The 24,363-nt window shown below is 44.0% G+C and overlaps 1 protein-coding gene across 3 annotated transcripts in view; it reads right to left on the bottom strand.

The window, feature by feature from the left end:
* LOC115129609 (amyloid-beta A4 protein-like) overlaps positions 1-24,363 on the bottom strand; it is a 38,285-nt gene that overhangs the window by 8,953 nt on the left and 4,969 nt on the right. For 2 of the 3 annotated variants that reach the window (XM_029660156.2, XM_029660157.2), the window contains exons 2-12: positions 12,789-12,956; positions 10,038-10,167; positions 9,639-9,751; positions 7,832-8,016; positions 7,041-7,303; positions 6,498-6,665; positions 3,225-3,358; positions 2,849-2,923; positions 2,442-2,600; positions 2,056-2,184; positions 1,579-1,678 (exon numbers count right to left, since the gene is read on the bottom strand). In XM_029660156.2, the coding sequence (XP_029516016.1) occupies positions 1,579-1,678; positions 2,056-2,184; positions 2,442-2,600; positions 2,849-2,923; positions 3,225-3,358; positions 6,498-6,665; positions 7,041-7,303; positions 7,832-8,016; positions 9,639-9,751; positions 10,038-10,167; positions 12,789-12,956 (1,624 nt within the window). The remainder of the gene's footprint in view (positions 1-1,578; positions 1,679-2,055; positions 2,185-2,441; positions 2,601-2,848; positions 2,924-3,224; positions 3,359-6,497; positions 6,666-7,040; positions 7,304-7,831; positions 8,017-9,638; positions 9,752-10,037; positions 10,168-12,788; positions 12,957-24,363) is intronic. The other variant, XM_029660158.2, reaches the window with a different exon arrangement.

The raw sequence follows: 24,363 nt of genomic DNA, 5'->3' as shown, positions 1-24,363 counted from the left end.
CAATACCTCTAGACTTCTTTAATATTGGACATCGCGCACCAGCTGTTATTGACAAAAGACTCACACCCCCCACCCCTAGTCTTACCAGACGTAGCTTCTCTGTCATAGACTGTTCTCTCTGCTACCGCACGGCAAACGGTACAGGAGCACCAAGTCCAGCTACAAAAAGCTTCTATCCCCAAGCCATAAGACTCCTGAACAGCTAATCAAATGTTTACCCGGACTATTTGATTGTCCCTCCCATCCCCATTATTACGCTGCTGGTAATCTCTGTTTACTATCCATGCATAGTCACTTTACCTCTACCTACATGTACATATTACCTTAATTACATTGACTAACCGGTGCCCCTGCCCATTGACTCTGTACCGGTACCCCTGCATATAACATCTCGCTATTTTATTGTTGATCCTTAATTATAAATTATTTTTCTATTTTTTACTTCCGTTTATTTTTTAAATTGCATTGTTGGTTAAGGGCTTGTAAGTAAACATTTCACTGTAAGGTCTACACCTGTTGTAGTCGGTGCATGTGACAAATAACATTTGATTTGAAGACAACGCAGCAGTGGCTTTGAGACAAGTCTCTGAATGTCCTTGAGTGGGCCAGCCAGAGCACGGACTTGAACCCGATCAAACATCTCTGGAGAGACCTGAAAGATAGCTGTGCAGTGACACTCCCAACCTGACAGAGCTTGAGAAGATCTGCAAAGAAGATTGGAAGAAACTCCCAAAATCCAGGTGTGCAAAGCTTGTAGCGTCATACCAAGGAAGACTGTAATCGCTGCCAAAGGTGCTTCAACAAAGTACTGAGTAAAGGGTCTGATTACTTATGAAATTGTGATATTTTTTTTATTTTATACATATGTATAAAACCTGTTTTTGCTTTGTCATTATGGGGTATTGTGTGTAGATTGATGGGGGGGAGGGGCGATTTAATCCATTTTAGAATAAGGCTGTAACCTAACAGAATGTGGAAAAAGTCAAGGGCTCAGAATACTTTCAGAATGCTCTGTAGGTACCTTATGGGCCCTGGTCAAAAGCAGTGCACTATATAGGGAATATGGTACCACTTTAAGTCTTCCTCAGGCACTTCACTTGAAACACAATGTCACGCTCTGTTCTCATTTATTTTAATGAAAGGAGAAAAGGAAACCAATGTCTGTGTTGCTGGGAGGCGGTGTGTGTGTTCGAGCAGAGGGCAGGGGAGCAGCCTGAGAGGAGGGGAAACTAGACAGAGTCTGAGACTGACTCAGACACAGATGGTTCAGTGACGCACACAACTCAAGACCCAGACAAACAGAGAGGGAGGGAGGGAGTGGGAAGGAGAAATTATAGTTATTGATTTGATGGAGGTGTAGGTGAGAATTGAGAGATGTCATGATGTTTACATGATTATCTGTATCACGAACCACAGTAAAAATGGATGAGGGTTTTGTGGATATAAACTATGGATAGTGGTTGGTGACAGTGTCGATGAGGGCAGGTTACTGGTTCATATCAGTTAATGCTTGCACACAGACCTGGTCAACCTTTACCTGGTTAATGAAAGAGAGATGAGACTGAAAATAACACTCACCAACTTGGTCCTGGATATCGTCAGCCACTCCGGGTACCTTGTAGAGCAGACCCAGGGACTGGTTCATCCTCTCCTCAATCACACGCAGGTGGGTCAGAACCTACAAGTACATTTGAATGCTATTTAATAAAAATAATATCTTCTGTGAGCCATACACTGTACATGTCAGGAGGTTACCAAAATACCCTTCAGTGGTGTATAGGTGTTTATACGTGTGAGCACATTTGGCATTGGGAGTGGATGAGAACTGTTGTTTCTAGGTTTATTATTCTATTTGGTACAAATGGCAAATATTTTGTTGTTTCTGCACTGGAGAGGAGTAGAAAGCGCTCAACCAACGTGAGACGAGGTGCATGCAAAAAGTAATAAGAGCATCAATAAAAAGCTTTATTCATCTAATCTAATAACAAAATTACGGTCACCATATAAAACACGTGTTAAAAAAAAGGAAAAAAAGGGCCTTAGTGGGCTTATTACCTGGGGTCGGATCTGTGCGGCCTTCTTGGGGTCAACCATGCGGACGTGCTCAAAGTGTTTAAGGGTGTGCTGTCTGTCCTTCTGCTCTGCACGGACATACTTCTTCAATAGGCTGAACACATGACGAGGCTAGAGAGAAGGGGAGGGGGGGGGGGGGGAGAAGGAGAGAAGGGAAAAAGTGAGAGCGAAAGAGAGATATGAGTCAGAACGTCGGTCTGTGTGTGGGCGGAGTAAGACAATGGTAGGAGGATCTATATCTACTGTATGTGTCTGTGTGTCTCTACCCTGGGTGGCTGGGTGGCTCTACATGACCCGGCAACAATGTGTGTGTGTCTGTACTCTTTACCTGTGTGTTTATACTCTGTTACTATGTACCCTCTGCCTACCCTGGGTGGTTCGGCCTGCAGGGAGGTCAGGTAGCTCTCCAGGGCCAGGCGGCGATGGTCATTGAGCAGGGCCTCAACCCGGGCCATGTGAGTCTCAACCAGCTGCTGCCTCTCACTGGCTGCCTCCTGCTCCAGGGCCTCCACCTTCTCCTGGAAACGCTGTGTGATAGACACACACACACACGCACACACATTATTATACATGATACAAACATATTTAACATAGATGATAGGTTCATGATAAGACACACATCGTATATGATACACACAAATAAAAATTAGACAGTAAGAATCCCTAACACCACCACACTATTATCAAATATTCAGACACACAACACCTATGGACATTGACAGTCACTGATTTAGCATTTCTTAATATGTTTGAGTATCCTCTGTGTGTGTCTGACCTGGATGACAGCCTTCTTATCAGCACGAGGTAGACTCTTGGCCTCCCGCTCTGCCTCCTCCCACTCCCTCATCACCTACACACATGCAAGAAGAAAGACGGGTTACTGCTGTCTCACACCTTCCTCTCCCTACCCTCATCTTTCTTTCCCTTCCATGTATTCTCACCTCAAGTGTCTTCGCTTCCATCCTTCCCTCTCCCTTCCTCACTCTCGACCCTCCCCAACCTCACCCCTTCTCCATCCTCCCTCCCCCTTCCACTCAACCCCTCTTCATCTCCCCCCCCGCTCTTCCACCCTCCACCTTCTTCACCCCACCCTCCACCTTAGCCCCCCCTTCTCTTCTCTGCCCCTACCCTTCTCACTCCCTCTATCTTACCTGGGACATCCTCTCACGGTGTTTGGCCTCCAGGCTCTCCTTGGCCTTGGCGAAGTGGGCGTGTTCATTGTCATCCCCGGGCGTCTCCAGATAACGGTCCACGGCATCGGGAGAGCTGGGGGCGGCGGTGGGCACTGGGTGGAGGAGGGGGGAGGGGAAGCAGGGTAGATGGACATGGAGGAGAGGGGTAAGGGTGTAATTGAGGAGAGAGATGGAGAAATTTAGAAAATTACTCCTATAATATGGTCTTCAGATATCCTCATCATTCCTTCATCTCCCCCATTCCTTTTTCTATGTTTCTTCTTTCATTGCTTTCCTCTTCAAAATCCAGACCTTTTCCAGAGTGACTTACGATAAATGCCTTCAGATTATTTGATTTGACTTGATTGCAATAAGGAACCGGAGGCAGTAATATAATACCAATAAACAAAGTAAAAACAGAAGTTCCAAACTACCAACACTATGTAGCAGCTCCATAATAGCAGACCCTAAAGCTAGATGGTTAATAATACTAGTGTTAGCAACAACAGGTTGGTTAGTGATTCATCGAGCGAGTGAACGAGAGTAAACAATACAGAGTGAAAAAGCAGAGGTGTGCGTTTGAAGGGGGGTTTGGGTGTCCGTGTCCTGGTTGGAGGACTCCAGATGTCCTGCTTATTCCCTCCTGATTCCGGGAATCTTACAACCGCGATTTTTGCAAAACCTTTCGGGGTAGTTGACAGAATTCTTTTAAACCTAGTGTTATGGGATTTTTATGAATAATGACTAAATTATGTATACATTTAACGCAGGATTGTAACTAACATAATTCTACCCTGTCTGATGAAGAATGTTTGTACATAGGCAAAGAGGAAGTGTTAACAGACAACTAGTGACAGACAACTTGTGACCACAGTGAAACTAACAACAGGAAAGATGTCTGGTCCCCAACCAGGGAGGGGAGAAACCCGTTGGGCTTGCAGTAGATTGTGTAACATGTTGTAGCATATGATAAGCAATATGTATGTGTTGGAATGGAATTGAAAAGCAGAGTTGTCATTGTCTGAGAGGAGGAGGGACATTGACGAAATGAGAGGTATATAAACCAATGTACATGAAATGGGCAGAGCTCTCGAGAATAAACGTCACTGACTATTGTTGACTGGTCTCCGTCTGTTTCACTTCCCCCAGAACCTTACAAACTCTGGGGACAGACTGAGTATTTTAATTTAATTGGTTAATGAACACATAAGAACTAAATTCATCTAACACCTAGTCTCTTCCATTAATGTGACTGCCATAGACATTCCAAGTCATTTGGATGTTTGATTAAAATCTTCTCTAGAATATAGTTACTTTAGCTATTCTACTACAGAAGAACCTATTAAAAAGCTGTTATAAGGCTGGGATACCTTGCATGACCTGTATCTATCTGTTTGACATTAAAAATAAAATCGCTCTCATTTATGTAATATCATTCTGAGTGTAACGAGTATGTATGTATGTATGTCACATTACGTGACATACCTATCATCATCATCATCAGTCCTTGTTTAAACATGAAACTGCATAAATGTATTATTTCTTACATGAATAAGGAAGTGTTGATTTGATACTTGTGTGTGTGTGATATATATATATATATGTGTGTGTGTGATAAGCTTGTTTTTTGGTTTTAGTTTGTCTCCCAGAGATTAGCACATGCCTTCATTTCACAGACACTCAATAGTCCCAAAACAACCAAGAGCAGTTTGCGATCCGAACAAAGCAGAACCATTAATACAATTCTAACTTGGAAGTCTAAATTGGACTCTGCCCTGTGTTCGGTCTATGTGGCCATGATGTAATTAAAGGATACCCTAAACAGGGGAGTCCCGTCTTTAGTTCTGTGATCCCTTGGCTTTGACCCTGCTGTGAACGCTTGTTGATCATGCAGTGACCGCTCGACGACCATGTGAAAGGTGAGGGTGCGAGGCGCAGTGGACACAGAGGGAGTGTGTGAGGGTAGAGGGTTGCTAGTTGATGGAAACACAAGCTGTAGTCTCGTTCTCATACTACAGAACTGTCTTTCACACCTTTTCAACCAAGTGGAAATCTCACACGTGCACACACACAGAATTTCAGAGGTGAGATGGAGTGAAAAATAGGATTAGTGAGAGATAATAGACTGTATAGACAGATAGAAAGTAGGGAGAGGAGGCGAGAGTGAACCATCGCTGGTTGGATCATATGTTCTCGTTCACAAACACTTGACTGTCAGGTCACTGCCTCCCACAACACTCAAATTAGCGGGAGAGAGAAACCCACACACACACAGTGTTCACTCATACGGAATCAGTGGAAAAACAGGTGAAATCACTTGTGTTAATGTCTTCTAAAACACACAAACAGGTTAAATGATAAGTGTGTGTGTGAATGTATTCCTCCATGTGTACAGTAAACTAGGGTTGGGCGGTATCTAGATTTTCACAGTCATACCGTTTCTGTACCATACCGGGGTATACAGTATTACTGAATTACTGAATGTGAATCTTTACATCTAGCCCCTTAGCTAGCAGTTAGCAAACCGGATAACATTTATTGGTTATAAGCCGTGGCGTAGCACGCAACCCCACGAGACAGGGGTATAGTATATACATATTATTTTTAACGGTATTGAAAATCATACCGTCTGTATTTCAAAATACCCCGGGAATACGTTATATATTGCCCAAGCCAAAATACCCCGGTATACGGAATCTCCCCAAACCACACAATGCTTGGTGGTTAGTGAGACCAGAGTGGTTAGCGAGCATGGTTAGCGACTAGCAGACATGGTTATTGTAGTTAGCACCAAGGTAGCAAGACGGCTAGGGCCAGATGCTAGCTAGATGGCTAACCAGAAACTAGCTAGCAGATGTGGACACTAACAGTGCTACACACAGACAGACAATTAGGCAAGAGGCTCTGCTGTCCGTGTGACTGACTTACTGATGATGTGACAGACAGACCGGCAGTACAACAAGATGTAGTTATGTGAGACCACAGGTTAGCGAGTACTAGCGTGGTTAACAGCTAGCTAGTCAGAGGTAACTAGCCGGTACGGACACTACATGCAGACAGACAAGTAGTCTGTGTGACTGACTTACTAACAGTGCAGCAGTAGACAGGCAGTACAAGTGGTGGTTAGTGAGACCAGAGGTTAGCATGTAACGTGAAGTAGTATTAGCGTGGTTAGCAGTGGAAAAACGCTAGCTTTCAGATGTGGACACGCAGACAGACAGGTCGACAGGGCGCTGTCTATGACTGACTTACTGACGTTGCTGCATACAGACAGGCAGTACTCCTCCGACTCAAAGTTATTGCGGTTGCCACCGCAGCCGCCATAGATGAACTGGGCACAGCGGCCCTCCTCATGGTCAAAGTACCAGCGTGCAAGCATGGCACGGCATGGGCCCGTCTCCGCATTCGCCCAACACACCTCTGGTGGGGGGGGGGCGAGGAGCCGTCAGCACACACACACGCGAGTCCCAAATGGCACACGGCCTATTCCCTACATAGGCCTCTGGTCAAAAGTAGTGTACTATGGGCCCTGGTCAAAAAGTAGTGGACTATATAGGGAATAATGTGCCATTTGGAAAGTATACTTATAATCATACAGGCATGAGCATACCAATGGTGTGTGAATTTATGGGGGAATGGGGATTTAGCTGAATTCTTACTGATTTACAGTGGTAAGTTTCTAGATTGTCTGCCCCCCCAATTCCACCCCTGCATACACTCACTCAACCTTTAAATAGACAAGCAGAGTAAATGATGTACACACACACGGCCCTTGGCCCTCCCAGTTCCTCTCACCTCTGACCACTTCCTCCACAGACTCAGTGGTAGTAGTTGTCGTGGTAGTCATGGCGATGTTGGTGGTGGGCTCGCTATCGTCGCGCTCGTCAATGACGTCATCATCATCATCCTCCTCCTCGTCCTCGTCCCCGTCTCCATCCTGGTCGTTGTCCAGCACCTCCTGCCCCTCCTCATCATCTTCCTCTACCATGGCTGGGGCCGTCTCCTCCTCTTCTTGTTGCTGCTTGGATTCAGCTGGCTCTGCTGCCCCCCTTGCCATACTGAGAGATGGATGGAGGGAAGGAGAAAGGGATAGAGGTAGGTGGAGAGAGGGAGAAAAATAGGGGGGGGGGGGGGGTGAGTGTACTGTATGGGAGTGCTAGTATAAGTAGAATCTCGTTCCCAGACACTTCAGCCCAAATGGGCAAAAAGTCTGGTGGACCAGCGTGCCAAACTTGGCCGCTGTTAGCCAACACAAAAAGACCGGTAGAAACTCCTGGCGCATAGGCATTTGCTTAATGTACCAACCAATCATCTTCCACAGCACCTTCCCCCTAGCCCTCCCCTGTATGTGCCTTGCACACTTCAATTTATGTTGCCCTTATGTTGCGCCTCGCAGTCGTGTGATTAGCTAAAGTTAAATAACAAATATTTTACTCAGTAGGTCACTCCCATAGCATTCCATGGTCTCTCACTAAGGCCAACTTTGAATCGTTGATATGGCTGATATGCACTGTGCGCAATAGCCTGGGGACGAGGACAGTATAAGTATGAATCATGCATGAGCTCCTGTGTGTGTGTGTGTGTACCTGTTGTCAGTGTAGTCAGTCTCGGCTCCTCCCCACCACACATCCGAGTCATCCTCGTCCTGCTCAGTGCTGTCCGTCTCCCTGTCTGACGGACAGCACACAAACTCCACCCCCCTGAAACGGTCGATGCCGCACGGCAACAGCATCCCGTAGTCGTGGAGATTTAAAGTTCGGTCTCCACAGGACTGGGTGAGAGAGGGATGGGGAAGTTAAATCAAGGGATGCGTGTATCAAGAGTAGGAGTGCTGATCTAGGATCAGTTCCCCCCCCATCCATGCCCTTCTATTCATGGTTATGTAAAAGGCAAAACTGATCCTAAATCGGCACTGAGATAATTTATCCATATGGCTCCAGGTTTTGTTAATTATATACTACATGAACAAAAGTATCTGGACACCTGCTTGACAAACATCTCATTCCAAAATCATGGGCATCAATATGGAGTTGGTCCCCCCTTTGCTGCTATAAACAGCATCCACTCTTTTGGGAAGGCTTTCCTCTAGATGTCAGAACATCGCAGTGGGGACTTGCACTGACGTTGGGCGATTAGGCCTGGCTTGCAGTCAACATTCCAATTCATCCCAAAGGTGTTCGATGGGGTTGAGGACAGGGCTCTGTGCAGGCCAGTCAAGTTCTTCCACAGAGATCTCGACAAACCATTTCTGAATGGCCCTCGCTTTATGCACGGGCCATTGTCAATGAAACAGGAAAGGGCCTTCCCCAAACTGTTGCTACAAAGTTGGAAGCACAGACTTGTCTAGAACGTTGTAGCGTTACGATTTCCCTTCACTGGAACTAAGGGGCCTAGGCCGAACCATGAAAAACAGCCCCAGACCATTATTCCTCTTCCACCAAACTTTACAGTTGGTACTATGCATTGGGGCATGTAGCATTCTCCAGGCATCCGCCAAACCCAGATTTGTCCGTTGGGCTGCCAGATGGTGAAGCTTAAATCACTACTCTGGAGAATGCGTTTCCACTGCTCCAGAGTCCAATGGCAGCGAGCTTTCCACCACACCAGCCAACACTTGGCATTGCGTATGGTGATCTTAGGCTTGTGTGCGGCTGCTTGGCCATAGAAACCCAATTCATGAAGCTCCCGACGAACAGTTGTTGTGGTGACCTTGCTTCCAGAGGCAGTTTGTAAGTGTTGCAACCAAGGACAGATGATTTTGACGTGCTACGCACTTCAGCACTTGCGGAACCATTCAGCCAGCTTGTGTGGCCTAACACTTCGTGACTGAGCCGTTGTTGCTCCTAGACGTTTCCACTTCACAATAATAACACTTATAGTTGACCGGGGCAGCTCTAGCAGGGCAGAAATCTTACAAACTGACTTGTTGGAAAGGTGGCATCCTAAGACAGTGCCGCATTGAAAGTCACTGAGCTCTTCATTAAGGCCAATGTTTGTCTAGAGAGATTGCATGGCTGTATACATGGCTGTTTATACACCTGTCAGCAACAGGTGTGGCAGAAATAGCCAAATCCACTAATCTAAAGGGTCCACAAACTTTTGTATATATAGTATACACTCATTTCATTTCATAGATGTTTTTGTTTTTATGCACTTCAGGGTGGTGTATATGGGGATATTATATGGCCTAATGAACTAGTAAGTACTCTGTATCCAACTAAGACAGATAAAGATAAGAATATTTGTTTTTATTATTTTACCCTATAAGACAAACAGACATACAAACAATCAAGACAGACACAGAGGGTCAACACTTGTGGGTGCTGCCCCTACTGCAGATGGAGTGGCTTTCTGTAAAATGTGTAGCACGTATATGTGTACACGTGATCTCACCTCTTTGGCCACAGTGTGCCAGTGCAGGTGGCTCTCACACATGTCCATGCGCTCCTGGTGCAGGAACTTGCACTTATCAGGAACCAGCAGAGCATCACTGACAAACTCCCCCACTGCAACATACACAGACACAGCCAAATAATCAGACATAAGAACAAATCAAATAAAAACTGGCAACAACAAAATAACCACTTTTTACTAAGGGATGGAACTCAAATAGTACAAAAGGCACACATAAATCTCAATTTATCCCTCAATCTCGTTTTCGCTCCCATAAATCTATTTCTCTCCCCCCCTCACATACACAACACATATTTTCCCCATACACACACACACAACCCCACCCATCTGTCCCACACACAGGCCTCCCTACCTCCCACACACACAGTGCATTTATACCTAGGCATCGGTAGGGCACCACGATGTGAAGATGACTGCGGCACTGCTTGCGGCCCTTCTTGCACCAGTTCTGGACGCTGACTGGCTGGTTGGCCTCCACTACGTTGGTGATCTGCAGCTCAGGGTATACCTGGGAGAGAAGAAACACGGAGTCTATATCATTATCTCCTTTCACCCCCCCCCCCATCCCATTTTCTATCTATGATTGATCTCTCCCTCTCCCCCACACCATCACCCATCTGTCCCACCAGCCGTTCACAGGGCGGTGAGCACTCTTTCGCTCTCTCCCAATCACTATTCGTCTACTATCCTCCAATCTGTCCCTACCATCCGGTCACAGCCCTCTTTCTTACTTACTACCAATGCCTCTCTCCCCCTCTCTATTATATAGTGTATTGATATTGTGTGTAGGTCACGTGTGGCTCAGTTGGTAGAGCATGGCACTTGCAACGCCAGGGTTGTTGGTTCGATACCCATGGAGAACTAGTACGAACAAATATGAAAATGTATGCACTCACTACTGTAAGTCCCTCTGGATAAGAGCGTCTTCTAAATGAGGTAAATATGTATTTATTATGGTGACCTAACAAAATGAATTTCAATGGACATTACAGTTGGTCCTCTGTAGCTTAGTTGGTAGAGCATGGCACTTGCAATGGCAGAATACTGCTACTACTAATTAGGTGGGTGCTTACAATTGTCCTATTTCATACGTGTGCAAATGTGTATTATACACATGAGTGAATTGGAAATGAGTTTTTTGCATATCCCACTCCCCCCCGAGATGCCGTGACCCTGGAGCAATTAGGGTTAAGTGCTTTGCTCAAGGGCACGTCAACAGATTTTTCAGAGTCAGCTCAGGGATTCGACCCAGCAACCTTTTCGTTACTGGCCCAACACTCTTAAAGGGATACTTTGGGATTTTGCCAACGAGGCCACATTATCTACTTCACATGAACTCGTGGGTAACATTATGTCTCTGTGTCCAGTATGAAGGAAGTTAGAGGTAGTTTCGCAAGCTAATACTAACTAGTGTGTAGCGCAATGACTGGAAGTCTATGGGTATCTGCTAAAATGTATGCACGCTTAACTAAGTCACCTTTGGATAAAAGCGTCTGCGAAATGGCATAGATTTCATTATTATTATACACTACCGGTCAAAAGTTTTAGAACACCTACTCAATTCAAGGGTTTTTCTTTTTTTTCTTGTACAATTTTTACATTGTACAATAATAGTGAAGACATCAAAACTATGAAATAACACATACGGAATCATTTAGTAACCAAAAAAGTATTAAACAAATCAAAATATATTTTATATTTGAGATTCTTCAAATCGCTACTCTTTCCCTTGATGACAGCTTTGCACACTCTTGGCATTCTCTCAACCAGCTTCATGAGGTAGTCACCTGGAATGCATTTCAATTAACAGGTGTGCCTTCTTAAAAGTGAATTTCTGGAATTTCTTTCCTTCTTAATGCATTTGAGACAATCAGTTGTGTTGTGACAAGTTAGGGGTGGTACACAGAAGATAGCCCTATTTGGTAAAAGACCAAGTCCATATTCTGGCAAGAACAGCTCAAATATGCAAAGACAGTCCATCATTACTTTAAGACATGAAGGTCAGTTATTCTGGAAAATTTCAAGAACTTTGAAAGTTTCTTCAAGCGCAGTAGCAAAAACCATCAAGCGATATGATGAAACTGGCTCTCATGAGGACTGCCACAGGAATGGAAGACCCAGAGTTACCACTGTTGCAGAGGATAAGTTCATTAGAGTTACCAGCCTAAGAAATTGCAGCCCAAATAAATGCTACACAGAGTTCAAGTAACAGACTTCTCAACATCAACTGTTCAGAGGAGACTGTGTGAATCAGTTCTTCATGGTTGAATTGCTGCAAAGAAACCACTACTAAAGGACACCAATAAGAAGAGACTTACTTGGGCCAAGAAACCCGAGCAATGGACATTAGACCAGTGGAAATGTGTTCTTTGGTGTGGAGTCAAATTGGGAGATTTTTGGTCCCAACCACCGTGTCTCTGTGAGACGCGGTGAAGGTGAACAGATGATCTCCGCATGTGTAGTTCCCACTGTAAAGCATGGAGGAGGAGGTGTGATGGTGTGGCGGGGCTTTGTTGGTGACACTGTCTGATTTATTTAGAATTCAATGCACACTTAACCAGCATGGCTACCACAGCATTCTGCAGCGATACGCCATCCCATCTGGTTTGGGCTTAGTGGGACTATCACTTGTTTATCAATAGGACAATGACCCAACACACCTCCAGGCGGTGTAAGGGCTACTTTACCAAGAAGGAGAGTGATGGAGTGCTGCATCAGATGACCTGGCCTCACAATCACCCGACCTAAACCAAATTGAGATGGTTTGGGATGAGTCGGACTGCAGAATGAAGGAAAAGCACCCAACAAGTTCTCAGCATATGTGGGAACTCCTGTTGAAACAGCATTCCAGGTGAAGCTGGTTTAGAGAATGCCAAGAGTGTGCAAAGCTGTCATCAAGGCAAAGGATGGCTATTAGAAGAATATAAAATATATTTAGATTTTTTTGGTTACTACATGATTTTATGTGTATTTCATTTTTTTTTAGAAGTCTTCACTATTATTCTACAATGTAGAAAATAGTAAAAAATAAAGAAAAACCCTTAAATGATTAAGTGTTCTGAAGTGTTCTACTTTTGACTGGAAGTGTATATTAAGTTACTGTATCGTATCCAACCCCAATCTCCATACCTCCTGACAGTACTGCAGGATGCCCTCCTTGGTGCCGATACAGCTCTTGGTGCCGGAAGGGTCTGACTCCCACTTGCCACTCTGGACATCCACGTGCATGTTGAGCTTCCCACAGAACATGGCCACCTGGGGCTCCGCCAGCAGGCCCATCCCACCATCTGTCGGCACCTTGAGAGGAGGGAGGGACAAAAAGAGATATGTTAATTTACTCTCGTTCTGTAGTATTACAATGTGCCAATGGCAGCTATACAGGTAGGCATGTGCGAGAAGTAAGAAACCTAAATGGTCAGCAGAAAATACTTGATACAACATTTGACTAAATAGGTTCCTTTCATTTAACTTTTATTTCTACAGGTTGTCATTGTTGTTTGCCAGGGAGACCTGTTCAAGATGGCAGCAGTTTCTAACACTTGCTCCACAAAGAATTGACAATACATGACACGTAGAACAATAATAAAGAATGTTTAAAAATACATTTTCATAAAACTTCATAATGATGTAGAGAAGGGATGGACGGAGGGAATAGAGGAATGGGGGGAAAAAACTACAAATGTGTAAGAAAGGGAGAGAAAGGGGCAATGATTAAAGAAAAAAAAGAGAGGAGAGGCAGGAATAAGAGGAGAAAAAGATGGAAAAATAGGGGGAAGACGGCTTGAGGTGTAAGCGGGGAAAAGACAAAAAGGGTTGAGGGAGGAGATATAGGCCCTTTATTTGTAAACTACTTTTGACCAGGGCCCAATTGAGTGCCCTTTGGGATAGAGGCACAGATTAGAGTTTGGGTGCCGTTTCAGGCATCGACTTGTTACATCAACGAGGCTCCGGTGTGAGTTTTCCCCTTAGTACATGTCTAGAATCAGATTCCCCTCCCCCAATCCTAACCTTAACGATATGTGGGAAATGCAATACTGATCCAAGATCAGCGTCTTAGGGGAAGAGTCACACTACACCCATCAATGGTAAAAGGAGAGGCTTTCTTTGAGGATCTTTGATGGTGATAAAAAAGATTGCTACTGTAGACTTTCCTACTGAATTGTGATTGAAAAACCCATAGCACCACTACAGACTCTTACGAAACATCCCCAAACCTATCAAGCTTTTACACACGCATGCACGCACACTCGCACACAGACAAACACACATGCACGTATCCTAGATATCCCACAGGTGGCAGCACTGAGAAAGAACATGTACTGTAGTATGCCAGCCTGCCAAGGGGGTTTCATGCTTGGCTTGGCTTACGTGTGAGTGTGCGCCTTTGTTGTCCATCCGGTGCCTATTCACGGGTACTAATTATATTATGTAACTGTATTCATGTGTGTACATCTATCTCTGAGAGTATGTGAGTGTGTATATGTGTGTCCATTGCTACTGCATAAGGACGTTTTGTAATGAGAATCCTGTAAGGGAGGTGGGGACAAACAAAAGACTGAAAGACAGCATTGTACTAGGGAACGAGGGAGGGGAGGAGAGCGAGAGGAGAGAAAGAGAGACCGACTGCATTGTGTTTTTCTGTAATCTTGTTAGTGGTTTGGCAGTAAAACAAATGTTTGTGAAGTAGAGGATGACATACTGTGAATGGACTTGATTCTCTTACGAGCTAATGCACAATGTAATCCTTATACACACACACGCACACACAGTGCACTGTGCATGCACACATTCTGGCATGCACGTCTACACACACAAACAAACTCAGATCAGATTGCAGTGTAGTTCTATGAGGGACGGATGTGTCGCCTAAAGAAGTTCATGTCCTTCAAGTCAACCTGCTAGGCCACATGCCCTAGCGCCATGGAAATCTGTAAATCCCTCACACACACGGAATCAGTAGAAAAACAGGTGAAATCCCCTGTGTTAGTGTTTTCCATCAAATTTATTTATAAAGCCCTTTTTACATCCGCAAAAGGTCAAAGTGCTATACAGAAACCCAGCCTAAAACCTCAAACAGCAAGCAATGCTATAAAAAAATGCAACCCACAAAACATTTTAAGAAACAGGGATCTTGATCCAGGAGGGGATTGAATGTCTCTGCTGTAACCAAGAAGCTTGATCTTGACATCTAGCCCCTTAGCTAGCAAGTTAGCAAACCGGATAACATTTGACACATCTAGTTCTAAGTAGGGACGTGGCACCCCCCCCCCCCCCCCAAAAAAACCGATATACACATATATTATTTTTAACAGTATTGAAAATCATAGTCTGTATTTCAAAACACCGTGGTATCTGTAATGAGAGAAGTAACCTAATGTAGCAGGTGTAACATAGAAACACCGCTCAGGCATTTTATCTTTCAGCTCCCAACAAGGGGGGAAAAAACTACTGTTGGGAGAGGTTCTGTTCTGCACTGCACTGCTCAACCAATCCAGTAAATGTGGAGGAGTTACGACGGAGCGTCGCCTTGCTAACGTCCAAAAGCGGAAGTCAGGCTCTTTCCATTTCCCCTGAAAACCGGATGCATCTAGTTATTTTACCGATCCCGCAGCGGATGTGAGGGAGGTGACATAGGGGCCGCGCCCCAATTCCTACTGTGCCATCTGGGAGCCAGAGAGGGGTGGAGAATCAACTCCCCACACAACTCTCAAATTGCAGGTTTAAAGGGATTCTGCAAGATTCTGAGAATTAGGTCGTTTTTCTACTTAGAGAAACTCATGAATACCATTTTTATGTCTCTGCGTGCAGTTTGGAGATGATTGAAGTTATCATATCACTAGATTAGGGCAATTGCTAGACGTCTCTCGGTACAATAGCCAGTGCCTCTCAAAAGCAGGGAAAAAGACCTTACAACTATTCCAAAGCTGGATGGTTGTCTCCTGAGTGGTGCAGCGTTCTAAGACCCTGCATCTACATGCTAGAGGCGTCACTAGACCCTGGTTTGATCCCAGGCTGTATCACAACCGGCCGTGATCGGGAGTCCTATAGGGCGGCGCACAATTGGCCCAGTGTCGTCCGGGTTAGGCCGTCATTGCAAATAAGAATTTGTTTTTAACTGACTTGCCTAGTTAAATAAAAATATATGTATGGTCTTTCAAAGCTATATATTAACACAGCAAAAAAAATACATGTCCTCTCACTGTCAACTGCGTTTATCTTCAGCAAACTTAACATGTGTAAATATTTGTATGAACATAACAAGATTCAACAACTGAGACAAACTGATGAAGTTTCACAGACATGTGACTAACAGAAATGGAACAAGGTGTCCCTGATGAAAGGGGTCCAATAGCCATAATTTCTCAAAACAAGAATATACTGATGAGTTTCAGAAGAAAGTTCTTTGTTTATGGCCATTTTGAGCCTGTAATTGAATGCTGATGCTGATGCAAATGCTGATGCTCCAGATACTCAACTAGTTTAAAGGCCAGTTGTATAGCTTATTTTAAAATCAGGACAACAGTTTTCAGCTGTGCCAACATAATTGCATAGGGTTTTCTAATTCTGATCAATTAGCCTTGTAAAATTATAAACTTGGATTAGCTAACACAATGTGCCATTGGAACACAGGAGTGATGGTTGCTGATAATGGGCCTTTGTACGCCTATGTAGATATTCCAAACATAACATTTTTTTAAAAATCACCCATTTCCAGCAACAATAGTCATTTACAAAATTAACAATGTCTACACTGTATTTCTGATCCATTTGATGTTATTTTAAATGGACAAAAAAAAGGTACTTTTCTTATAAAAAAAACAGGACATTTCTAAGTGACCCCAAACTTTTGAACGGTAGTGTGTAATATATATATATATATCATATATAATCCAAATCAACGGTGTCGAACAGGGTTCTCCAACATTTTGATCCAGTCCTGCAAGTTACTGACAAACTTGATTTCAGCTAATTCCGTTCCAGAGAGACTACCTTTATTAGTTTAATATTTGAATAATGTGCATTACTGCAGGGCTGGGTAGAAAGTATGCACAACAATGCCTGGAGTTGTAGAAGCCTGGAGTAGATAGGGTCAGATATGTGATGATGCTCCTATTATCGTTCCAACCCAAACCGTTTTGCGTGGATATTTTCTATTCACATGGCTAGGTCCAGCCGCTAAAAGCGAGCTGAACTGGCCCCATAACATATCTACTTCCAGCCCAAAGTGAATAGAGGCATAGTTAGCTTGCCATGCCCCACTCAAATCATGCTGGAAAGAAGCAGGCTGGCCATCGTCCCAGTCAGTACTCACTGGAAAGCGAGCCAAAAGAGCACAGTTCAGGTTGACACGAGTGTGAAAAAAGGTTATTGTTATAGAAAGACTACCATGACCCAATTCCACTTTGTGACAACTGCTGATGTAAAAAGGTTTGTTTGAAATTCGACCCAGTTCCATGTCAGCCCCCCGCCCCCTACTTATCACTTAGATGTTAAGCGTCTTAAATGTGAAGAAACTGGAACGGAGGCCTACGTGGAGCAATCCCCATATTGCTTTTAGACCTACCCGCTGCGCTGACGTGTGAACACTAAAGGGAAATTGCTCTCCCTCCCTCGCACTCGCTCTCAACCACTTTTCCAGTATTCAAAATCACCTCATCTGTTTTTGCCTTGTAAATAATGTCCTTCCTCAATTCCCTCTCTTCTCCATCCCCCTCTCTTCTCCATCCTGCTGCAAAACAATTGGGGGAGGAAGGGGGGGGGGGGTGTCCTGGGGAGCAGCCAAATCCCACTGCAGTCTTATAAATCAGACTGTTCGGAATGGAAAGGTTAGAATGAGAGAAAGCAACAAAGCGAGAGACGAAAGAGGGCGGGATATAAATGGACAATGAGACTTTGTGCGTATGAGGTTCAAGTAAGGTGATGTACGTAAGGTGTATAAACTATGAGCCCCAGTGGAGTAGGGTGAAGTTGCCCCTAGACCCTGATCTTAGTGCAGGAAGTACAAAGCTGACCCAACGTTTAAGGTTAGGATAGGGGAGGGAAAGCAGATCCTTGATATGTACCTAGGGAAAACTTCACTCTGGAGCACAAACCAGTCGGGAGATATTTAACAGTAATGGTTTCCTAGGTGCAGGGTTCAAAACATAAGTGAGAGAGAAAAGAAAGAAAAACAGGAGAGAGAAAGCGAGAGTGAGAGAGAAAGAGAACAGAGGAGTAGTGGACATTATGAGAGGAGACGGGGCTTTCCCTGAGCCACCTGCTCCCTCGCTTGCCTCTGCCCACTCTCATCCATCGCCTCGCCAGCATCGCTATCTCATCTATCGGCTGGCCAGCCTGCCGGCAGTAATCTGGGTGGGGGATTACGCTGAGCTGCCTGGCCGAGATATCCCACAGTGGTCTCAATCCACACTGATACCACCCATGGTACCCTCCTGCTGCTGTCACAACAAGATACTGTTCTCACTACTGCACCATCCAACTAGACATTGCATGTAAAGTACCCTATATAGGAGCATATTGGAGGTAACACAGACCTATGTACTGTTGTCGTAAGCACACAGTAAAAGGCTAATACAGTTGATTTAAGTAATAAAAAAATAAAAAAATAAAAATCACACAAAAAAAACATCTGGAAAATATGAGAATAACAGTCCCGGCTCAAAACATCAAGAGTTTTCCCCCACACAGCCAACAAACAATTTATTCCTGCGCAATTAATGGTCAACCACGCCACGCCAAATGTAAAATGATAGCACGTCAGGTGACTCTGGGAGAATTGGGTAGAAAGGCATTCGACATGCGGCCAAGACTACTCAGCACTCCCCAATGTAAATCTACCTTAATCCAAAGCTTGGTACAACTGGTACTATCCTTACTAGCACAGCACTGGTGGAGAACGCTCCAATCAATCAAGCCTTTGGCCCCTGGTGCACTGCATTGGCTAATGATCCCAGTTGCTCACAGATCCACCAGCAAAAAGTTGATGCCATGGAAACTAGAACACATCATTAAAATAGAGCCGGCCACCGCCTGAAAACACAGGGAAGATTTGCCTCATCCTAAAACGTAGGCCATGAAAACAGACCGTTTCCGAAAATAAAGTCAGTCAATCCTAAACCCACGTACAATCTTTGGAATGCGCCTAGCCAGCTGGTGCTAGTAGGAACGTACTGTCAACATGCTTACATATCCACCATAACACAGAGAGAAGAAGCCACGTTGATAGTTTTTCTAGGACAGTGTGTAAAGGAAGCAGACCTGGGTATATTGCATTAACAGAAATTACGGTAACCAAACATTGTAGATTTGAAATGGGAATTCATTTTAAATGTACTAATGGTGAGCCATCCCGCGGTCTCCACAATGGATTAAGTCCTCTGAGAAAAGGTGTCAATAAACACGTACAGTAAAAACAGTTGTTTGTGTGTTTTTTTAACTGCTCAACTAAAAACATTACCAGTCGACAAAATGGGGTCAGCCCTACACAGGACAAATAAAGTTATTTTCATTGAATTGGATCATGGCCGCATTTCAGTCGCGTGACCTCGTTCAGTGACCTATATTGAAACCAGACAAACATAGCAGGTCACATCTTTAAGCACACATGATCTTTGCTCTGTATTGTATCTAAGAGTCACACAGACATCGAGTCAGTATTGACTCATTTGGTTAAACAGAAAACTTGCCTGGTAACTATTGTCCAGTGAGAATGTGTCTCTGTGTGTGTGTGTCTGTCTTTATGCTATTATTGGTGGGACACTGACTTTCCCTCTAGCTCTACCAATGGGTATAGGGTGCTTCCCATTGGTTTGCATGGGGGTCTTGTGGGTTTTGACCAGGGGTTAATTCTTCTTCTGGCTGGGTCCACCCTCTCCTTTGTCATTCTATTCACATTAGCATGAAGACGCACATGCACACCCGCAATCATATGCATAATGTGCATGCACGTGCAGTGTTGTACATATATGCGCACACACACACCGAAGACCAAGTGTATAATATTGATTTGATTTAATCCTCGCGGGACCTGTTCTGTGAACCAGTCCCAAAGTCCCGGGGCGGCATTAATTGTGGCTCTGTTGCGGTGAGCTGTTATCGGAGTGTCCCAGGCCACTGGGATCAGCTTTCAGACCGAGGGAGACCCCCCTGGCGGTGCGAGTGTCGCCTGAGATCAGCTATTACGTCTGGAGAGTGTCCTCTGCCTGTCCCTGCCCACCAGAGACACAGGGTGCGTCTAAAATGGCACCCTATTCCCCATGTAGTGCACTACTAGTACAACACTGTCTAGTTCCCTGGCTGTATTCGAAATGTGCTCTGGTCAAACGGTTGTGATCTCTAAAGGGAATAAGATGCCATTGTAGATGCAGCCAGGCCGTATAGAGACAGACCATAAACAGATCGATAAGAATGACAGACAGATACTGAGTAGACAGACACACATCAACAATGACTGGGGAGGAAAGAGAAATAGCCAGAGGCCTTGTATAAAAACATAGACTGACTTGTCTTTTTAATTTATTTTTACAAGTAAAAATACTTTGAACTTAACTACTTATCTTTACTATTTATATTTTTAACTACTTTTACTCCACTACATTCCTAAAGAAAACATGTACTTTTTACTTCCATATATTTTCCCTGACATCCAAAATAACTTTTTACATTTTGAATGCTCAGGTAGGACAGCAATATGGTCCAATTCAAGCACCTATCATCTCTACTGCCTCTGATCTGTTGGACACTAAACACAAATATTGCGTATGTAAATTGTGTCTGAATGTGCCCTGGAAGACAGCCAGGGTCCTTAAATCAAAAGGAAAAAAATGTAAATTGTGCCATCTGGTTTGTATTATATAAGGAATTTGATGAAAAGCATTTACTTTAGTCTGACAATTGGAGTACTTTTTCCACCACTATACTTAAGTACATTAAAAACCAGATACTTTTACTCAAGTAGTATTTACTGGTTGACTCACTTTTAGTTGAGTCATTTTCTATGAAGTTATCTTTACTTTTACTCAAGTATGACAATTTAGTACTTTTTCCACCACTGCCCCGGAGGACAGAGCCTTATTCTGTTTGGAATACCAGTTGGACGCCATGGGAAACTAGTTAGGAAGGAAATCAGTCACGACTTTATTAGATAAGATAATGAGATAAGGCTAGAGAGGTGACCGAATGACAGCCGGCACATTGACACAGAAACGTGAACAGGCAAGCACACGTACACACACATTCACTAATCACTTACAAGCAGGGCCTGCTGTGACTTAAACCCCTGGCCTGAGCTCATCTTTGAACTCTATCAGTGTGTGTGTGTGTGTGTGTGTGTGAGAGCGACTCCATGCATGAGTGTATAATGGTACATGTGCTTGGTCTTTGGAGTGTGTGTGCGCGTGTTTGTGTAATACTATCTGCTAGTCTCTGGGACCGGATCCTCGGGTGAGTTGGGTGTGGGAGTGTGTTACAGTGATTAGAGGGCAGACAGCCCCTCGTTTCCCTCACGCCCTGCCTGCCAACATTCCAATTACACCCTGCACCCGGGAACGGAAGACTGGTTGCCGTGGCCATCGCCACGACGATGACGTCTATTCCCATCTGGTCGAGATGTGCTACTGTGTCCGTATGACGACAGTTGACAATCTCACTGGGAAGCAATAAGACTGGCTGTAAACGTAACAAAATCTGGAAAAAGTCAGGGGTCTGAATACACTGTATTTTTTTATTTAACTAGGAAAGTCAGTTAAGAACATTAAGAACAAATTATATTTACAATATACAGTACCAGTAAAAAGTTGACACCTACACATTCAAAAAATATATATATTTTCTATTTTTTTTTATACTATTTTCTACATTGTAGAATAATAGTGAAGGCATCAACACTATGAAATAACACATATGGAATCATATAGTAACCAAATCAAAATACATCTTAGATTTGAGATTCTTCAAAGTAGCCACCCGTTGCCTTGATGACAGCTTTACACGCTCTTGGCATTCTCTCAACCAGCTTCATGAGGTAGTCACCTGGAATGCATTTCAATTTACAGGTGTGGCCAGTTAAATGTATCTGTGGATTATTTTCCATCCTAATTTGTTTGAGCCAATCAGTTGTGTTGTGACAAGGTAGGGGTGGTATACAAAAGATAGCCCTAATTTGGTAAGCAACCAAGTCCATATTAAGGCAAGAACAGCTTAAATAAGCAAAGAGAAACAACAGTCCATTACTTTAAGACAATGTGTCCCCCCCCCCACAAAATAAAAAAAAGAAATCGCAAAAACCATCAAGCACTATGATGAAACTGGCTCTCATGTGGGCCGCCACAGGAAAGACCCAGAATTACCTTCACTGCAGAGGATAAGTTCATTAGAGTTACCAGCCTCAGAAATTGCAGCACAAATAAATGCTTCACAGAGTTCAAGTAACAGACATCAACTGTTCAGAGGAGACTGATTGACATCAGGCCTTTGTGGTCAAATTGCTGCAAAGAAACCACTACTAAAGGACAGCAATAATAAGAGACTTGCTTGGGCCAAGAAGCACAAGCAATGGACATTAGACCAGTGGAAATATGTCTTTATTTATAAATTTATAAAATATCACATTTACTTAAGTATTCAGACCCTTTACTCGGTACTTTGTTGAAGCACCTTTGGCAGCGATTACACCATGGAGTCTTCTTGGGTATGACGCTACAAGCTTGGCATACCTGTATTCTGTATTTGGAGAGTTTCTCCCATTCTTCTCTGCAGATCCTCTCAAGCTCTGTCAGGTTGGATGGGGAGAATTGCTGAACAGCTATTTTCAGGTCTCTCCAGAGATGTTAGATCAGGTTCATGTCCGGGCTTTGGCTAGGCCACTCAAGGACATTCAGAGACTTGTCCCAAAGCCACTGCTACATTGTCTTGGCTGTGTACTTAGGGTCGTTGTCCTGTTGGAAGGTGAACCTTCACCCTAGTCTGAGGTCCTGAGCAGGTTTTCATCAAGGTTCTCTGTACTTCACTCTGTTAATTTTTTCCCTCGATCCTGACTAGTCTCCCAGTCCCTGCCGCAGAAAAACATCCCCACAGTATGATGCTGCTTCACTGTAGCGACGGTGCCAGGTTTCCTCCAAACGTGACGCTTGGGATTCAGGCTAAAGAGTTCAATGTTGGTTTCATCAGACCAGAGAATCTTGTTTCCCCATGGTCTGAGTGTATTTAGGTGCCTTTTAGCAAACTGCAAGTGGGCTGTCATGTGCATCTTACTGAGGAGTGGCTTCTGTCTGGCCATAAAGGCCTGATTAGTGGAGTGCTGCAGAGATGGTTGTCCTTCTGGAAGGTTCTCCCATCTCCACAGAGGAAGATTTACTCTTTATATTTAGGTGCAAGGGCTCCACAATACTTCTGAGCTAATATTCTACAAGAGGAACAGAAGCTCAAGCAGTAGAAATGTTGAGGTGTCGGTTCTCAGCTCCAGTGAGCTCCTGCCCAAGTCAAGCACGGCTTCTTAACCCTTGCCAAATAGCCTACATCTGTGTCTGTCCTGAGCTCACTGGTGTGGGAAACTGAAGGACCAGAATATTGTATACAATGTTGCAAGTCAAGCTTCTGCCAGACCAAGTTAATAGTTGATACAATGTTACAAGTTTCGTTCCAGACAGGCCATGTGTCGCCAATATGATTTATAGGATATTTATTTTGGTCAGGATATATTTTCTACCTGCATGCTGCAATGTTTTCATTTGTTGGCAATAGAAGTTACTATAAAAAAATAAATAAGTGTTTTGCGTTCTTCATTTCACCAGTCACATTATTATGAATCTTACTGTAGTCCCCAGTCACGTGTCACCTGGTGTTTGTTTACAAGCACACAATGACAAGAGACCGGAGCCTTTTGAATCACTCACTTTTGCGCAGCATCCGCCAGGTGATCTAATTACAGTATGCAATTCATAACTAAATATCTTATAACAATGTCAACTGTCTAAAATATGCTAAATGCTTTGCAGTTATGCATTTGCTTTGCTGATTTAGTAGCTAGTTAGCTATCTAGGTACTGTAAGTGGTTAGCTTCTTCCAAAATCAAGCATTCACTTTTTAAATTTAACTAGGCAAGTCAGTTAAGAACAAATTCTTATTTACAATGAGGGCCTACCCTGGCCAAACCATCCCCTAACCCGGATGACGCTAGGCCAAATGGGACTCCCCATCATAGCCGGTTGTGTTACAGCCCAGGATCAAACCAGGGTCTATAGTGACACCTCTAGCACTGAGATGCAGTGCCTTAGACCACTGCCCCACTCGGGAGGCTTGGTAACAGCAGAGAAACCCCTTTTGGATCAAGATACCTTGCTGGCTAATAGTTTTATGCGTGCAGCAAACTGTGAGTAGCATTTTTGAGTCACTTGCATAGTTTAGGTCAGAAACTGTACAAAATGTTTGCAATGCGATCTCTATGGGATTTGACATGTACTTGTTAGTATTGCTAACCTTCAGATTAAAGAGTATCCGAGGGGTTTGTTGTGTTCAGTGTCGGAATGAAGGTATAACATTCTGGATACCGCCCAAGCCTAGGGCAAGTGCTCTACCAACTGAGCCACAATGGAACAAGTCTACTATGTGAAGTCTCAATGTGTGAGACTATGATATATGTTAACATGTTTCCAAGAACTAGCTCCCCATACTGAGAATTAAGGTAATGCATGGGGTCAGCAGCATA

This window comes from Oncorhynchus nerka, linkage group LG5, assembly GCF_034236695.1.
Source record: "Oncorhynchus nerka isolate Pitt River linkage group LG5, Oner_Uvic_2.0, whole genome shotgun sequence".
In the NCBI taxonomy this organism is placed as follows: domain Eukaryota; kingdom Metazoa; phylum Chordata; class Actinopteri; order Salmoniformes; family Salmonidae; genus Oncorhynchus; species Oncorhynchus nerka.
The sequence above is the reverse complement of the archived record's forward strand: the minus strand, read 5'-3'. Positions and strand labels throughout refer to the sequence as shown.